The sequence below is a fragment of the Suricata suricatta genome, chromosome 7, assembly GCF_006229205.1.
Source record: "Suricata suricatta isolate VVHF042 chromosome 7, meerkat_22Aug2017_6uvM2_HiC, whole genome shotgun sequence".
NCBI classification, from domain to species: Eukaryota; Metazoa; Chordata; class Mammalia; order Carnivora; family Herpestidae; genus Suricata; species Suricata suricatta.
The window spans coordinates 33,042,668-33,053,337 of NC_043706.1; the positions used below are offsets into that span (position 1 = coordinate 33,042,668).

Below are 10,670 nucleotides of genomic sequence, written 5' to 3' on the forward strand. Positions count from 1 at the left end.
ATTTTTAAATTTAAATTTTGAGAGGGAGAGCAGGGGAAGGGCAGAGGGACAGGAGAGAGAGAGAGAGAGAGAGAGAGAGAGAGAGAGAGAGAGAGAAAATCTCAAGCAGATTCTGTGCTATCAGTGGCTCGAACCCATGAACCGTGAGATCATGACCTGAGCTGAAATCAAGAGTGAGATGCTAACCCGCCTGAGCCACCCAGGCGCCCTCTCCTTTAACTTTTAAGTGAATTCCGTTCATTTGGTCTTTTTAAACTTCTCTCCCACCCAGGGCAGTGCAATCTAGCGGAGAGAGCAAGGGCTTTGGAGGAGTTAAGGGGGTATCAGATGGGACTTGAGGGGGCATTGGAAATAGAACTAGGGGCACCTGGGTGCCCCAGTCAGTTGAGCGCCCAGCTTCATCTCAGGTCATCTTCTCACAGTGCATGGGTTTCAGCCCGTGCTGGGTTCTCGGCTGTCAGTGCAGAGCCCGCTTTGGATCCTCTGTCCCCCTCTCCTTCTGCCCCTTCCCCACTCTCACTTTTTCTTTCTCTTTCTCAAAAATAAGTAAACATTTAAAAATTTAAAAAAAGAAGAAAGAAATAGAACCAGAGGGGTGCCTGGCTGGCTCAGTCAGTGGAGCATGCAATTCTTGACCTTGGGATTTAGTGTTCGAGCCCCACATTGGGTGTACGGATTACTTAAAAAAAATAAAAGAAATAGAATGGGAAGGGAAAGACTCTTAAAGCTCATAGTCCCCCTTCCCCTATCTCCGTATCCTCAATGGGCCCAGCCTTTTGTTCTTCCCTCTGCAGGCTATGAACCCACCAGACCTTTACACTGCCCAAGAGAGAGGCTCCGCTTGGCCGATTTACTATCATCCAATTCAGGGTGCCCCCACTGGATAATGGCTTGGGCAAGCCCCCTCCTGCCATGTCTCATGGTAGCCCTTTCTGAGGCACTGACACTCTTCTAATTTCTTAGGATCAGGATAGCAAACTGGCTTCAATGGCAAACAGACCAGGCCACAGTGGCTTTTTATAGAAAGACCATCTTGATCTGGAGGCAAGTCCCCAGAGCCTCTTGAATCTGTCCAGTACATACCCCTCTGGAACAGGCCTCCTTGTACCCCATGCCTGGCTTACACCCTCTCCTGAAGGCTCCAAAGGCTCCCAGCGCACCCTGATTTCTCCACCAACCTCAGCTCTGCATGTGGCGTTTATGTGGCCGGAGTTGGGGGAGGGAGGCCCGGGCCGAGGGAAGGGGCAGGCCTGGCTGTGGAGCCCCTCCTCCTTTGGGCCCTGCCTGGAGAGGGAGGGATAAAGGAGCATCGGAGCAGGCCTGCTTGATGCTCGCTAGCGGCTACAGCTGCAATGGACAGAGTGAAGTCAGATGGCAGCGGCCATGGTAGAGAGAGCAGCCCCCACTCCCAGCGGCCATGCAGGTAGGGGTATGGGCCTCAGGGGTACCCAGGGAAGGTGGGAGAAGAGCCTTTGAGGTTCGGCCTGGCCCTTGAAAGCCCAGTCTCTAAGAATTTGGGGTGCATTAGGAGGAGGAGGGGTTTCCTTGCCCCCACCCCAATGTTGGAAGGGTCTAGAGATCATTTCCCGTGCCCTCATAGTCCAGAGGAGGAGCCTGAGACCAGAGAGGAGAAAAGGCATACCGAGGCTGCGCAGCCGAGTCAGGGCCAGCGCAGGGGCTGATCATTTAGGACAGGTGTTCCCCCACTTGCCTTCTTTCTCTTCCACCCAGCAAAGGTCTCTCTGCCCATGAGTACCCAATAGCTCCCTGCAGTGAGATCCAACGCCCTGGTCACCTCTCTAGCCCTAGAACTTAGCATGAAGCCAGGCGCTCATAAACATGTAAATGGAAACCTATCAGGGCTGCGAACATTGCACCATTAGAGAGTCCTTCTTTGGATGGAACACTTGCAGATCTGAGGGTCACAGAGGGAAGTGTTTTTCCCAGGCTGGGAAGAAAGGCAGCCGGGTAGCAAGAGGGGGGCATGGATGTTTACCAAAGGAGATTATCAGTTCCTTCCTGAGCTTTGGGCAGGGCCAGGAACGTGGCAGCCAAGACTAAGTTAAAAACCCCAGTCAGGGGCACCCTATATTCCTCAGTCCCTCCGCCTGTTCCCAGCCCTCCACAGGGCCGTCCTGATTCCCCAGGCTCACCACTCAGAGGTCTGCTGCTCCAGCACCCCACACACTGAGCCCCTTTGGCTGCCTCCCCAGGCCTGGATTACCTGTGGCCTCCTGCTGCTCTGTCCCTCCCTTGGCCTCAGGACTTGACCTGAGACATTTCCCAAAGCAGGCAGCCCTCACCCCTGACCAGCACTCTTGGTTACTGAGAGAATAATTGGGCTGAGCGAGGGCACCTGGGTTTTTCCCAAGGCCCAGGCCAGTTACTTTACTTCTCTGGGCCTCAGCTTTCAAAAACAAAACAATGACTCCTCACTTTTAAGGCTTCTTTTGAGGATTCAAGGAACTAATTTGACATTTCCACAAACAAAATGTGGTTCATCAGTACGTTAAGAGTGTGGGAGGGCCTAAACAAATCTCAATAAAAACAGGTTTATACGGGGCGCCTGGGTGGCTCAGTCGGTTAAGTGTCCGACTTCAGCTCAGGTCATGATCTCGTGGTTTATGGGTTCGAGACCCACATCAGGCTCTGTGCTGACAGCTCAGACAGCCTGGAGCCTGGGTCAGATTCTGTGATTCCCTCTCTGGTCCTCTTCCGATTGCACTGTCTCTCAAAAAGGAATAAATGTTAAAAAGCTTAAAAAAAAAAAAACAGGTTTAAGCAAGGCTGGGTTAAATTGAACAGGTTCCTTCGCAGGCTTGCCAGAGCCTTTAACATGTTCACATACAGTAAGCGATGTATCACGGCTCTGAAAAATATAGGACGAGCTCCTCAAACGAGTTTGATCACAAAGCTCCTAGCCCTGCCTTTTCTTGAGGCTCATCAAAGGGGCTGAAGCCCCCTGTGGATGTGGTTGGAGACCCCTTGTCACTGAGCCTCTACGAAGGAGTTAGTTGGGTGGCCCCTGTCTTGGCACTCCTGAGGCTGGCCTCACTGGTGGTCTTTAGAGAAAGGCAAATCTTTCCCAGCACATCCCCCCTTCTGGAGGCTTCCATTGTTGACGAGGAGACCCGCAAGCCCTTCCTCTGAGGGTTACTGGCTCCTGCTCTAGGATCACCCCCCTTCCATGGTGACTCTCTCCTCCCCACCTCCCCGCTCCCCAACTCTGCCGAACTTTGGTTATCACCCACTGGTGTGGTCCCTAGCCCAGCCCAGCCTTTTCATGTTTACTCCCCGAACATTGTAATTGGGACCAGAAACCTAGCAGACTAGGCATCTTTCCACAAACCTCCTAAAAGAGATTTGGAAAATTGCATGTCCCCTCCACACTTCAAGTTCCCTACTGGTTGACGTCATAATGTAAATTGTTGCAAAAGATGATCATCTCTTAAGTATTACGAATAGTTCCACTTTAAAATAAAACAAATACTTTAGGGGCACCTGGGTGGCTCAGTTGGTTAAGTGTCCAACTTCAGCTCAGGTTGTGATCTCGTGGTTCATGATTTTGAGCCCCAAATCAGGCTCTGTGCTGACAGCTCAGAGCCTGGAGCCTGCTTCCGATTCTGTGTCTCCCTCTCTCTCTGACCCTCCCTCACTCACACTCTATCTCTCTGTCTCTCAAAAAATGAATAAATGTTTTAAAAATTAAAGAGTGAGGAAACCAAGCTTTAGGAAAGTTTGAGGTACCCACCCAGGGGGCCAGGATCTGAACACAGGACCCACTCCAGAGCCTGTGTTCAGCTATCCTACAGCCTCTCTCTGTAAGGGTCCCAAAGGCAGGAACTGAAAGGGGGCTGGGCATGACTCAGATAATCTCTTAGGACATTTGCCCCAGGGGCCTGTCGCTGGGGGTTGAGCTGCAACTTCACTCAAGACAGGAGGGCGTCCCAGGTCTGCAGATACTTCCAGCGAGGCTTCTGCCTCCATGGGGATCAGTGCAGGTGAGCAGCCCTTGTCCTCGAATGGGGAGTAGGGTGGGGGGCACAGGAGGGGTCATCCCTGCATGGACCACGAAGCTTCCCAAAGCCCCTTCTCCCCGCTCCATTCCGAATTCTAGGCTGAGCTCCCTCCGAGCCCTGGCGGGTCTATCCACGTCTCCTCACTCTTCTCTTTCCCTCTGCAGCTATCAGCACCCTCAGCCCCCTGGCCACCTGGAATGGGGCCGGCGCCACTCTGAGCCACGTGTCCCCCTGCCAGGACCCTGGCTGAGGCTGACCCGCAGGGGCTCCGAGCCCACCTACCTGCCGTCTGTGGCTGTGGCTTGCTCCTGCTGGGGCACGAAGCCTGGCCTGGCAGGGTTGGCCGGCAAGGCTGAGGAGGTTGGTGGCAGTTCCTGGAAGTCCCTGTCACCATCATGTGAGTCATCAGGTGGGCCCAAGTGGGATCTGAGACCAGGGTCCTGTGCTGTCTTGAGCTTTTTTCTCTCCTGTTACCTTTTTCCTGCCTCAAGATTCCCAGCTAGAGGGAAACTTCCCTCCAGCTCTGTTGTCTGTGTTCTAGAAGCAGAATGTCATGGATGCTGTGGAGTCAAACCACCTTGTTTCAAATGCTCCACCACTGAGTGGCTCTGTAATCTTGGATAAGTCACTTAACCTCTCTGGACCTTCGTGCCCTCAGTGATCACAGTTCCTGTCTCACAGGGTCTTGTGAGGGTGCAGTGAGCTCAAAACTGTGATGTGCCGAGCACACAGTACCCAGCGCAGAGTAAACACTAAATGTTAGCAGTTCTTTTTTAAATTCTTGCTCTAATTCAGTGCTGTCCAGTGGAAACACAAGTCACATATATAATTTTTTAACTACCTTAGTGAGATATAATTCACAAATCCACCATTTTAAAGTATACAATCTGATGTCACATAGTATATTCAGGGGTGCCTGAGTGCCTCCGTTGGTTAAGCGACCAACTCTTGATCTCAGCTCAGGTCATGATCACAGTTCGTGGGAAGGAGCCCTGCATCAGGCTCTGCCTGCTTGGGATTCTCTCTCCCTTCTTCTCTCTCTGTCTCTTCCCTGCTTGATCTCTCTGTCTCTCTCTCTCATTAAAAAAAAAAAAAAAGATTTAATACAGTATATTACCACGTTACCGCTACCTAATTTTAGAAGATTTTCCTCACCCCAAAAGGAAACCCATTAGCCAGTTACTCCCCTTCCCCTACTCCTCCCTGCCCCTGGAAACCACCTCTCCACTTTCTATCTATGGATTTGCCCGTTCTGGACATTTCATATAAACGGAATCCCCTATACAGCCCTCTGTGTCTGGCTTCTTGGACGTAGCTTCACATTTCCTGGGTCCATCCATGTTGTAGCACGGATCAGTACTTCATTCCTTTTATGGCGGAATTCTGTTCGGTTGTATGAAAATACATTTCATTTTATTAATTCATCAGTTGATGGCCCTTTGCATTGTTTTGGGTTTTTTTGGGCTATTATGAATGATAATGTTCCCGTAAGCAGGCATGTATACAAGTTTTTGTGTGGCCGTGTATGTCATTTCTTGGGTACACACCTAGACGTAGAATTGCTGGATTGTATAGGAATTCCATGGTTAATATTTTGAGGAAGTGCCCTGCTGTTTCTAAAGTGGTTGAAATTCACATATGCAATTTACATTTTCTTCTTTAAAATAGTTTTTTTAATGTTTGAGAGAGAGGGAGAGGTGGGGAGAGAGAGGATCCCAAGCAGTTTTCGTGCTATCAGCACAGAGCCTGACACAGGCCTTGCTCAAATCACAAACCCATGAGATCATGACTCGAGCTGAAATCAAAAGTCAGAACGCTTAAAGGACTGAGCCACCCAGGCACCCCTGCAATTTACATTTTTCCAGGAGCCACATTAAAAAAGTAAAATGCAGGTGGGGGTATAGCTCAGGGGTAGAGCATTTGACCGCAAAACAAAATAGTAAAATGCAACAGGTGAAATTTAATTTTAATACTCTATTTAACCCAATATATCAAAAATTATATATCCAAAATCATCCCAACATGTAATCAATATACAAAGTCATTAATAGAATATTTTTGAGTCTTTTCTGGTACGAAGTCTTCAAAGTCTCAGTTCAGACTAGCTGCATTTCAGGTGCTCAACAACCACATGCGACCAGCGGCTGCTGTGTTAGACAGCATAGTTATAAATGGTTGTGTTAGAGACTTACGCTTTTTTTCTTTTTTCTGTAACTATAACTTTTCATAATTTACATCCAAGTTAGTTAGCACATGGTGCAGCAATGATTTCAGCAGTAGATTCCCTAAGCCCCTTACCCATTTAGCCCATCCCCCTCCCACAACGCCTCCTCCTTCTCTGCCGTTTATATTTAAGAGTTAGAGACTTACACTTCTGACTGGACTCCGAACTTCGTGGGGGCAGGACTTTGCGAGCCCATAGAGCCCTGGGTGCAGCAGGCACTCAGTAGTTGTTGCACGAATGAGTAAATGAATGAATGGATCCAGTTTTTCCCAGCAGCTGCTGAAGACAATCACAGCTACTCCCAGGAGCCTCAGCCTAAGTCAGACCCTGTCCAGGAGCTCATGGCCCCGCTTCAGAGCCTGGACCTGGAGCTGCAGCAGGTAGCGGGGGAGGGGCGGGGCAGAGGATGCCATGCTGGACCTCTGAGGTGCCCAGGCCAGCTGGAGGAGGGCTATATGGTCCCTGGGCTGTGTTTGGGACGGCAGTGTGTGTGTGTGTGTGTGTGTGTGTGTGTGTGTGTGTGTGTGCGCGTGCGTTGGGGGTGGGGGGTGGATGTGCCCTCACCCTGTGTGTGGCCACAGAGGGAGCAGGACAGTCGGGACGTCGTGTGTGGCATCTGCATGGACAAGGTGTGGGACAAGCCAGAGGCAGAGCGGATCTTCGGCATCCTGCCCAACTGCACCCACGCCCACTGCCTGGGCTGCCTGCGCGCCTGGCGGAAAAGCCAGCAGAGCTTCCCGCTGGCGGTCATCAAGTCAGTGTCTGGGGGGCTGGCTGGGAGGGAGGGAGGGAGGGAGGCTCCTCAGAGAGGCGAGGGCTTGTGACTGTTCCCCCCACCTCAGCAGGGCCTGTCCCCAGTGCCGTGTCCATTCCAGCTACATCATCCCCCACAAGTTCTGGGTGAGCAAGGGGGCTGAGAAGGAGCAACTCATCAGGAGCTTCAAGGCTCGGACCAGGTGAGACTGGCCGGGGGACCATGACCCAGGTTAGAGAAGAGGGGAAGACGGCCTCTGCTGCATTCCGGCTCAGCCTTGGTTTCCAGCCTGGGATCCCCCAAATCCTAGAAGTTCAGAGTGATAGAGATGGCACATGAGGATGTGAGCTATTTCCACAATTTCAGAAAGCCTAGTAAATAATGATGAGTGACCGAGACAGCAGCAGCAGATCAAGCCCAAGTTTCTCTTCCAGCCTGGCTCAAGGTCAATGCAGAGCGACTCTGGTTTTCTCAGCACCGTGAGAAATCCTGCTTGGTTCTTACTTCTGGTTTTTTTTGTTTGTTTTTTTTTAAAGCAAGGAGGTGAATTGATATGAATGTTGTTTGCGTGGATGATCTTTGACAACAGGGGGTCTCTGAGAAAGAGACCAAAAGGCCGCTCTTCGAGATCAGGAGGTTTTAATCTCTTGTGGAGGGTGGGCATACATCCAGATCTGGAATCCACTACAATCTCACGTTCTTAACTTAACCCAAAGGGTTAAAATAACCCCAAATAACCCCAAAGGTTTATTATATGCTACATATGCAAAGCCTATTTGGATAAAGAGTGGGATTTAAAAAAAAAAGGTCTTATCTCGACTTGTGAGACTTTCGACCTTGTTGAGAAGGCATCCGATTTTGCTGGGAACTACAGGACCTGGATCACCAGAGTCCCCACTCTTGGGTGAGTCTCCCAGAGGAGGCAGTGTTTGAGCTGGGCTCCTCAGGAGGAGAAAACTAAGAGCGCTCCAGGCAGAGACGGGTCAAAGTGGGGAGACACTGGCATCTGGAGTACCGGTCGGGAGTCATTCGAAATTGTCTAAGCCAGAAGGGAGTATCCAGGCCCGGGTAGGAGAGGACATAATGTAGGTAAAGGACTTGTTACGTATGACAGACTTTGCACATTATAAACTCTGAGAAGTAGGGCATCTTATGATGCTCACGCTACAGAAGAAGAAACTGAGGCATGGTCTGTATGACTTAAGTGAGAAAGTCGGGTTCGAAGCCAGGCATTCTGACTCCTAGTTCCTACTGGAAGGAATGGGGGTGGGTATTGAGAGGAAGTGGCCAACCGACCATGAGGTTAGAAGGAAGATTTAAGATGCCTAATATTTTCAACATAGGTGGTCCCAGGACTGTCACTGTCACACGAGGGTGCAGGGAGGAAAGCTGATGGGGATGTAGATGGGCTGCGTGTGGAGGTTTTGTAGGCTCTCCAGATGGAGGGGGTCCTGATGCCAGGTTTGGGTAAATAGGAGGAGGAGGAGGAAGAGAAAGAGCATCCATTTCATTTCATTAGCTAGCAATTATCTGATCATAAGCCCAGTCCTCAGAACTATCCTAACTTGGTGGCAGAGACACATTTTAGGATTATCATTTTTTGGTGGTATTGTTGAAACTTAGTTCAAAGAAGGAAAAGAGATGCCCAGGGTCACTGTGAGCCCCAATGGACTTTGTGAGACCTCGAGAAAGCCCCTTAAGGCACTTGACTGCCATCTGCTGGAAAGTAGTTGTAATATCTGTAAAATCTACCCTGTCGATGATGATGGCAGTAGCAGCTTACAAGTGGTGCCTTTGTGCTGCCTCGACCGGCCCAGTCTTGCGTGTCCGCCTCGGGAGCTCCTTGTTCCTGAGGCAACGGGGCTTGAAGGCAACGGGCTTCTCTCCTTCTGTCCTCTCCTAGCCAGATCCGATGTCGGTTCTTCATGCAGGGGAATGGCCGCTGCCCCTTCAAGTCGGATTGTATTTACCTGCACCAGCTACCGGATAAAGCCCTGACCTCTGATTCTCCCTGGACTGAGAGTATGCAGCTGACCTCTGGGAGTGAGGTGGTAACAGCAGGAATGTGGGACAGGGAGGCTGTTTGTCCTGTTTATAACAAATGTCTGAGACAAATGTAAGACCTATACATGAAGCCCACAAGAATAGTGGTGCCTGCTTGGAGGGGGCAACTTTGTGCTACCTACAACCTGCCCAACCTTATGTGTCAGCCTTGATTCTCTTGTTCCTGGGGCAATGGGGCTGAAGCTGACAGGTTTTCATCGATTTCTCTCTTTACTCCCAGGTGCCGGGCCCAACAGGGTTCCAAGGGGGCACCGAGCAGGAGGACGAAGCATTCTTCGTGGACTGTGCCCTGGCCATGGCCTTCTGGGGTTCAGAACTCTTACTGGATACCAATAATTCTTACCTTTGCCTTCTGTGACCAGGATCAACATGTGGGGCCAAGGGGCAGGGGGTTGCTAGGTGGTAGGTCTTTTCCCTTTCTGGGCTTGGTGGGGGGTGAAAATAACAAGTCCTCCATGCCCAGGAAGCTCGTACTGACACAGGGAGGGAACAGGGGAAGAGGTGGGGGGCACTCGGGGAAGACGAAGTGTTCACTCTCTTGCCAGGGACATGGTTTTTAATGTTGCTTTTTGTAGGATTCTGGACAAAACCCAATAAAATGCATCTAAGTCATTACTGCTGGTGTCTAAAGAGCGTCTGCTCCTAGCCCGATGCCCTACCCCTAAACCAAGGGGTGTTTCTGCATTCATTCTGTTGTAGTATCACCCGTCACTTAGCCTCTGGAAGACTTCACTTTATGCTCATAAGAATAAGAGAGGGGAAATGGCAAATAACATTTTAGTATTATAAAAATAGTAATGACATCATGGGTCCAATGAAAGTTTTTTTTGTTTTTTTGTTTTTTAGAATTTTGTATTGTTGTTGGGGGCGGGGGAGAGATGGCGGGGAGGGGCAGAGAGAGGGGGACACAGAATGTGAAACAGGCCCAGGCTCTGAGCTGTCAGCACAGAGTGTGATGCTGGGCTCGAATCCACCAAGCTACAAGATCATGACCTGAGCCGAAGCCGGATGCTTAACCGACAGAGCCACCCAGGTGCCCCTGAAAGTTCTTGAACCATGCTTAGAACGTTTCTCTCCACTCTCCTTCTCATTGGTTAGCATGCAGACCTTGTGGGCATGAACCAGAGCCACCACCACAGGGTAGAACTGGTAGCAAGTCACTGAAGGCTATTTAGCATTCCTGATCTTACCCACTACTTGTCAGGGCCAGTCCCTCCAACAGCCGGTCATTTGAAGACCAAAAACATCTCCTATGAAGTTAGAACAGCTAACCTGAGACAGAGGTGGCTGCATGAACTCCTTCTGTTGCGGTTCTGCCAAGCAGTCACTATCTAAGAGATACTCCTTAGTCTTTCCCAATAGCTCCCTTGAAATTATTTTGAAAAAAACAAAAATTTGGCTCCCATGAAAATCAGATCCAGCTTACAATATTCCAATGGCTTACCATACTATTACCATGCCTGCCTGTCCAGCTCAGGTGGTAGAATGTGCAACTCTTGATCTCAAGGCCATGAGTTCAAGACCCATATTGGGTGTAAGATTACTTAAGAAATAGACAAACCTAATATTCCTATGCTTACCATACTACTTAGAGTGAAAACCTAAGTCC

General features: G+C 50.1%; 1 protein-coding gene across 1 annotated transcript; it reads left to right on the forward strand.

Annotated features, from left to right (window-relative positions):
- Window positions 1–669: 669 nt before the first annotated feature.
- Window positions 670–9,676, forward strand: LOC115295854 (E3 ubiquitin-protein ligase makorin-1-like). The gene is made up of 8 exons (XM_029944146.1): window positions 670–1,423; window positions 3,882–4,001; window positions 4,184–4,416; window positions 6,517–6,623; window positions 6,825–6,997; window positions 7,086–7,199; window positions 8,901–9,045; window positions 9,282–9,676. Exons 1-8 carry the CDS (start codon window positions 1,353–1,355, stop codon window positions 9,417–9,419), a joined length of 1,101 nt encoding a protein of 366 aa, XP_029800006.1. The 5' UTR covers window positions 670–1,352; the 3' UTR covers window positions 9,420–9,676.
- The last annotated feature ends 994 nt before the right edge of the window (window positions 9,677–10,670 follow it).

Excerpts from the sequence above, each read along its gene's own strand:
- LOC115295854 (XM_029944146.1), top strand. The coding sequence starts at position 1,353 with ATGGACAGAGTGAAGTCAGATGGCAGCGGCCATGGTAGAGAGAGCAGC. Across the intron at positions 1,424-3,881 it reads CACTCCCAGCGGCCATGCAG|GACATTTGCCCCAGGGGCCT; the intron begins GTAGGGGTATGG and ends ATAATCTCTTAG. Across the intron at positions 6,624-6,824 it reads TGGACCTGGAGCTGCAGCAG|AGGGAGCAGGACAGTCGGGA; the intron begins GTAGCGGGGGAG and ends GTGTGGCCACAG.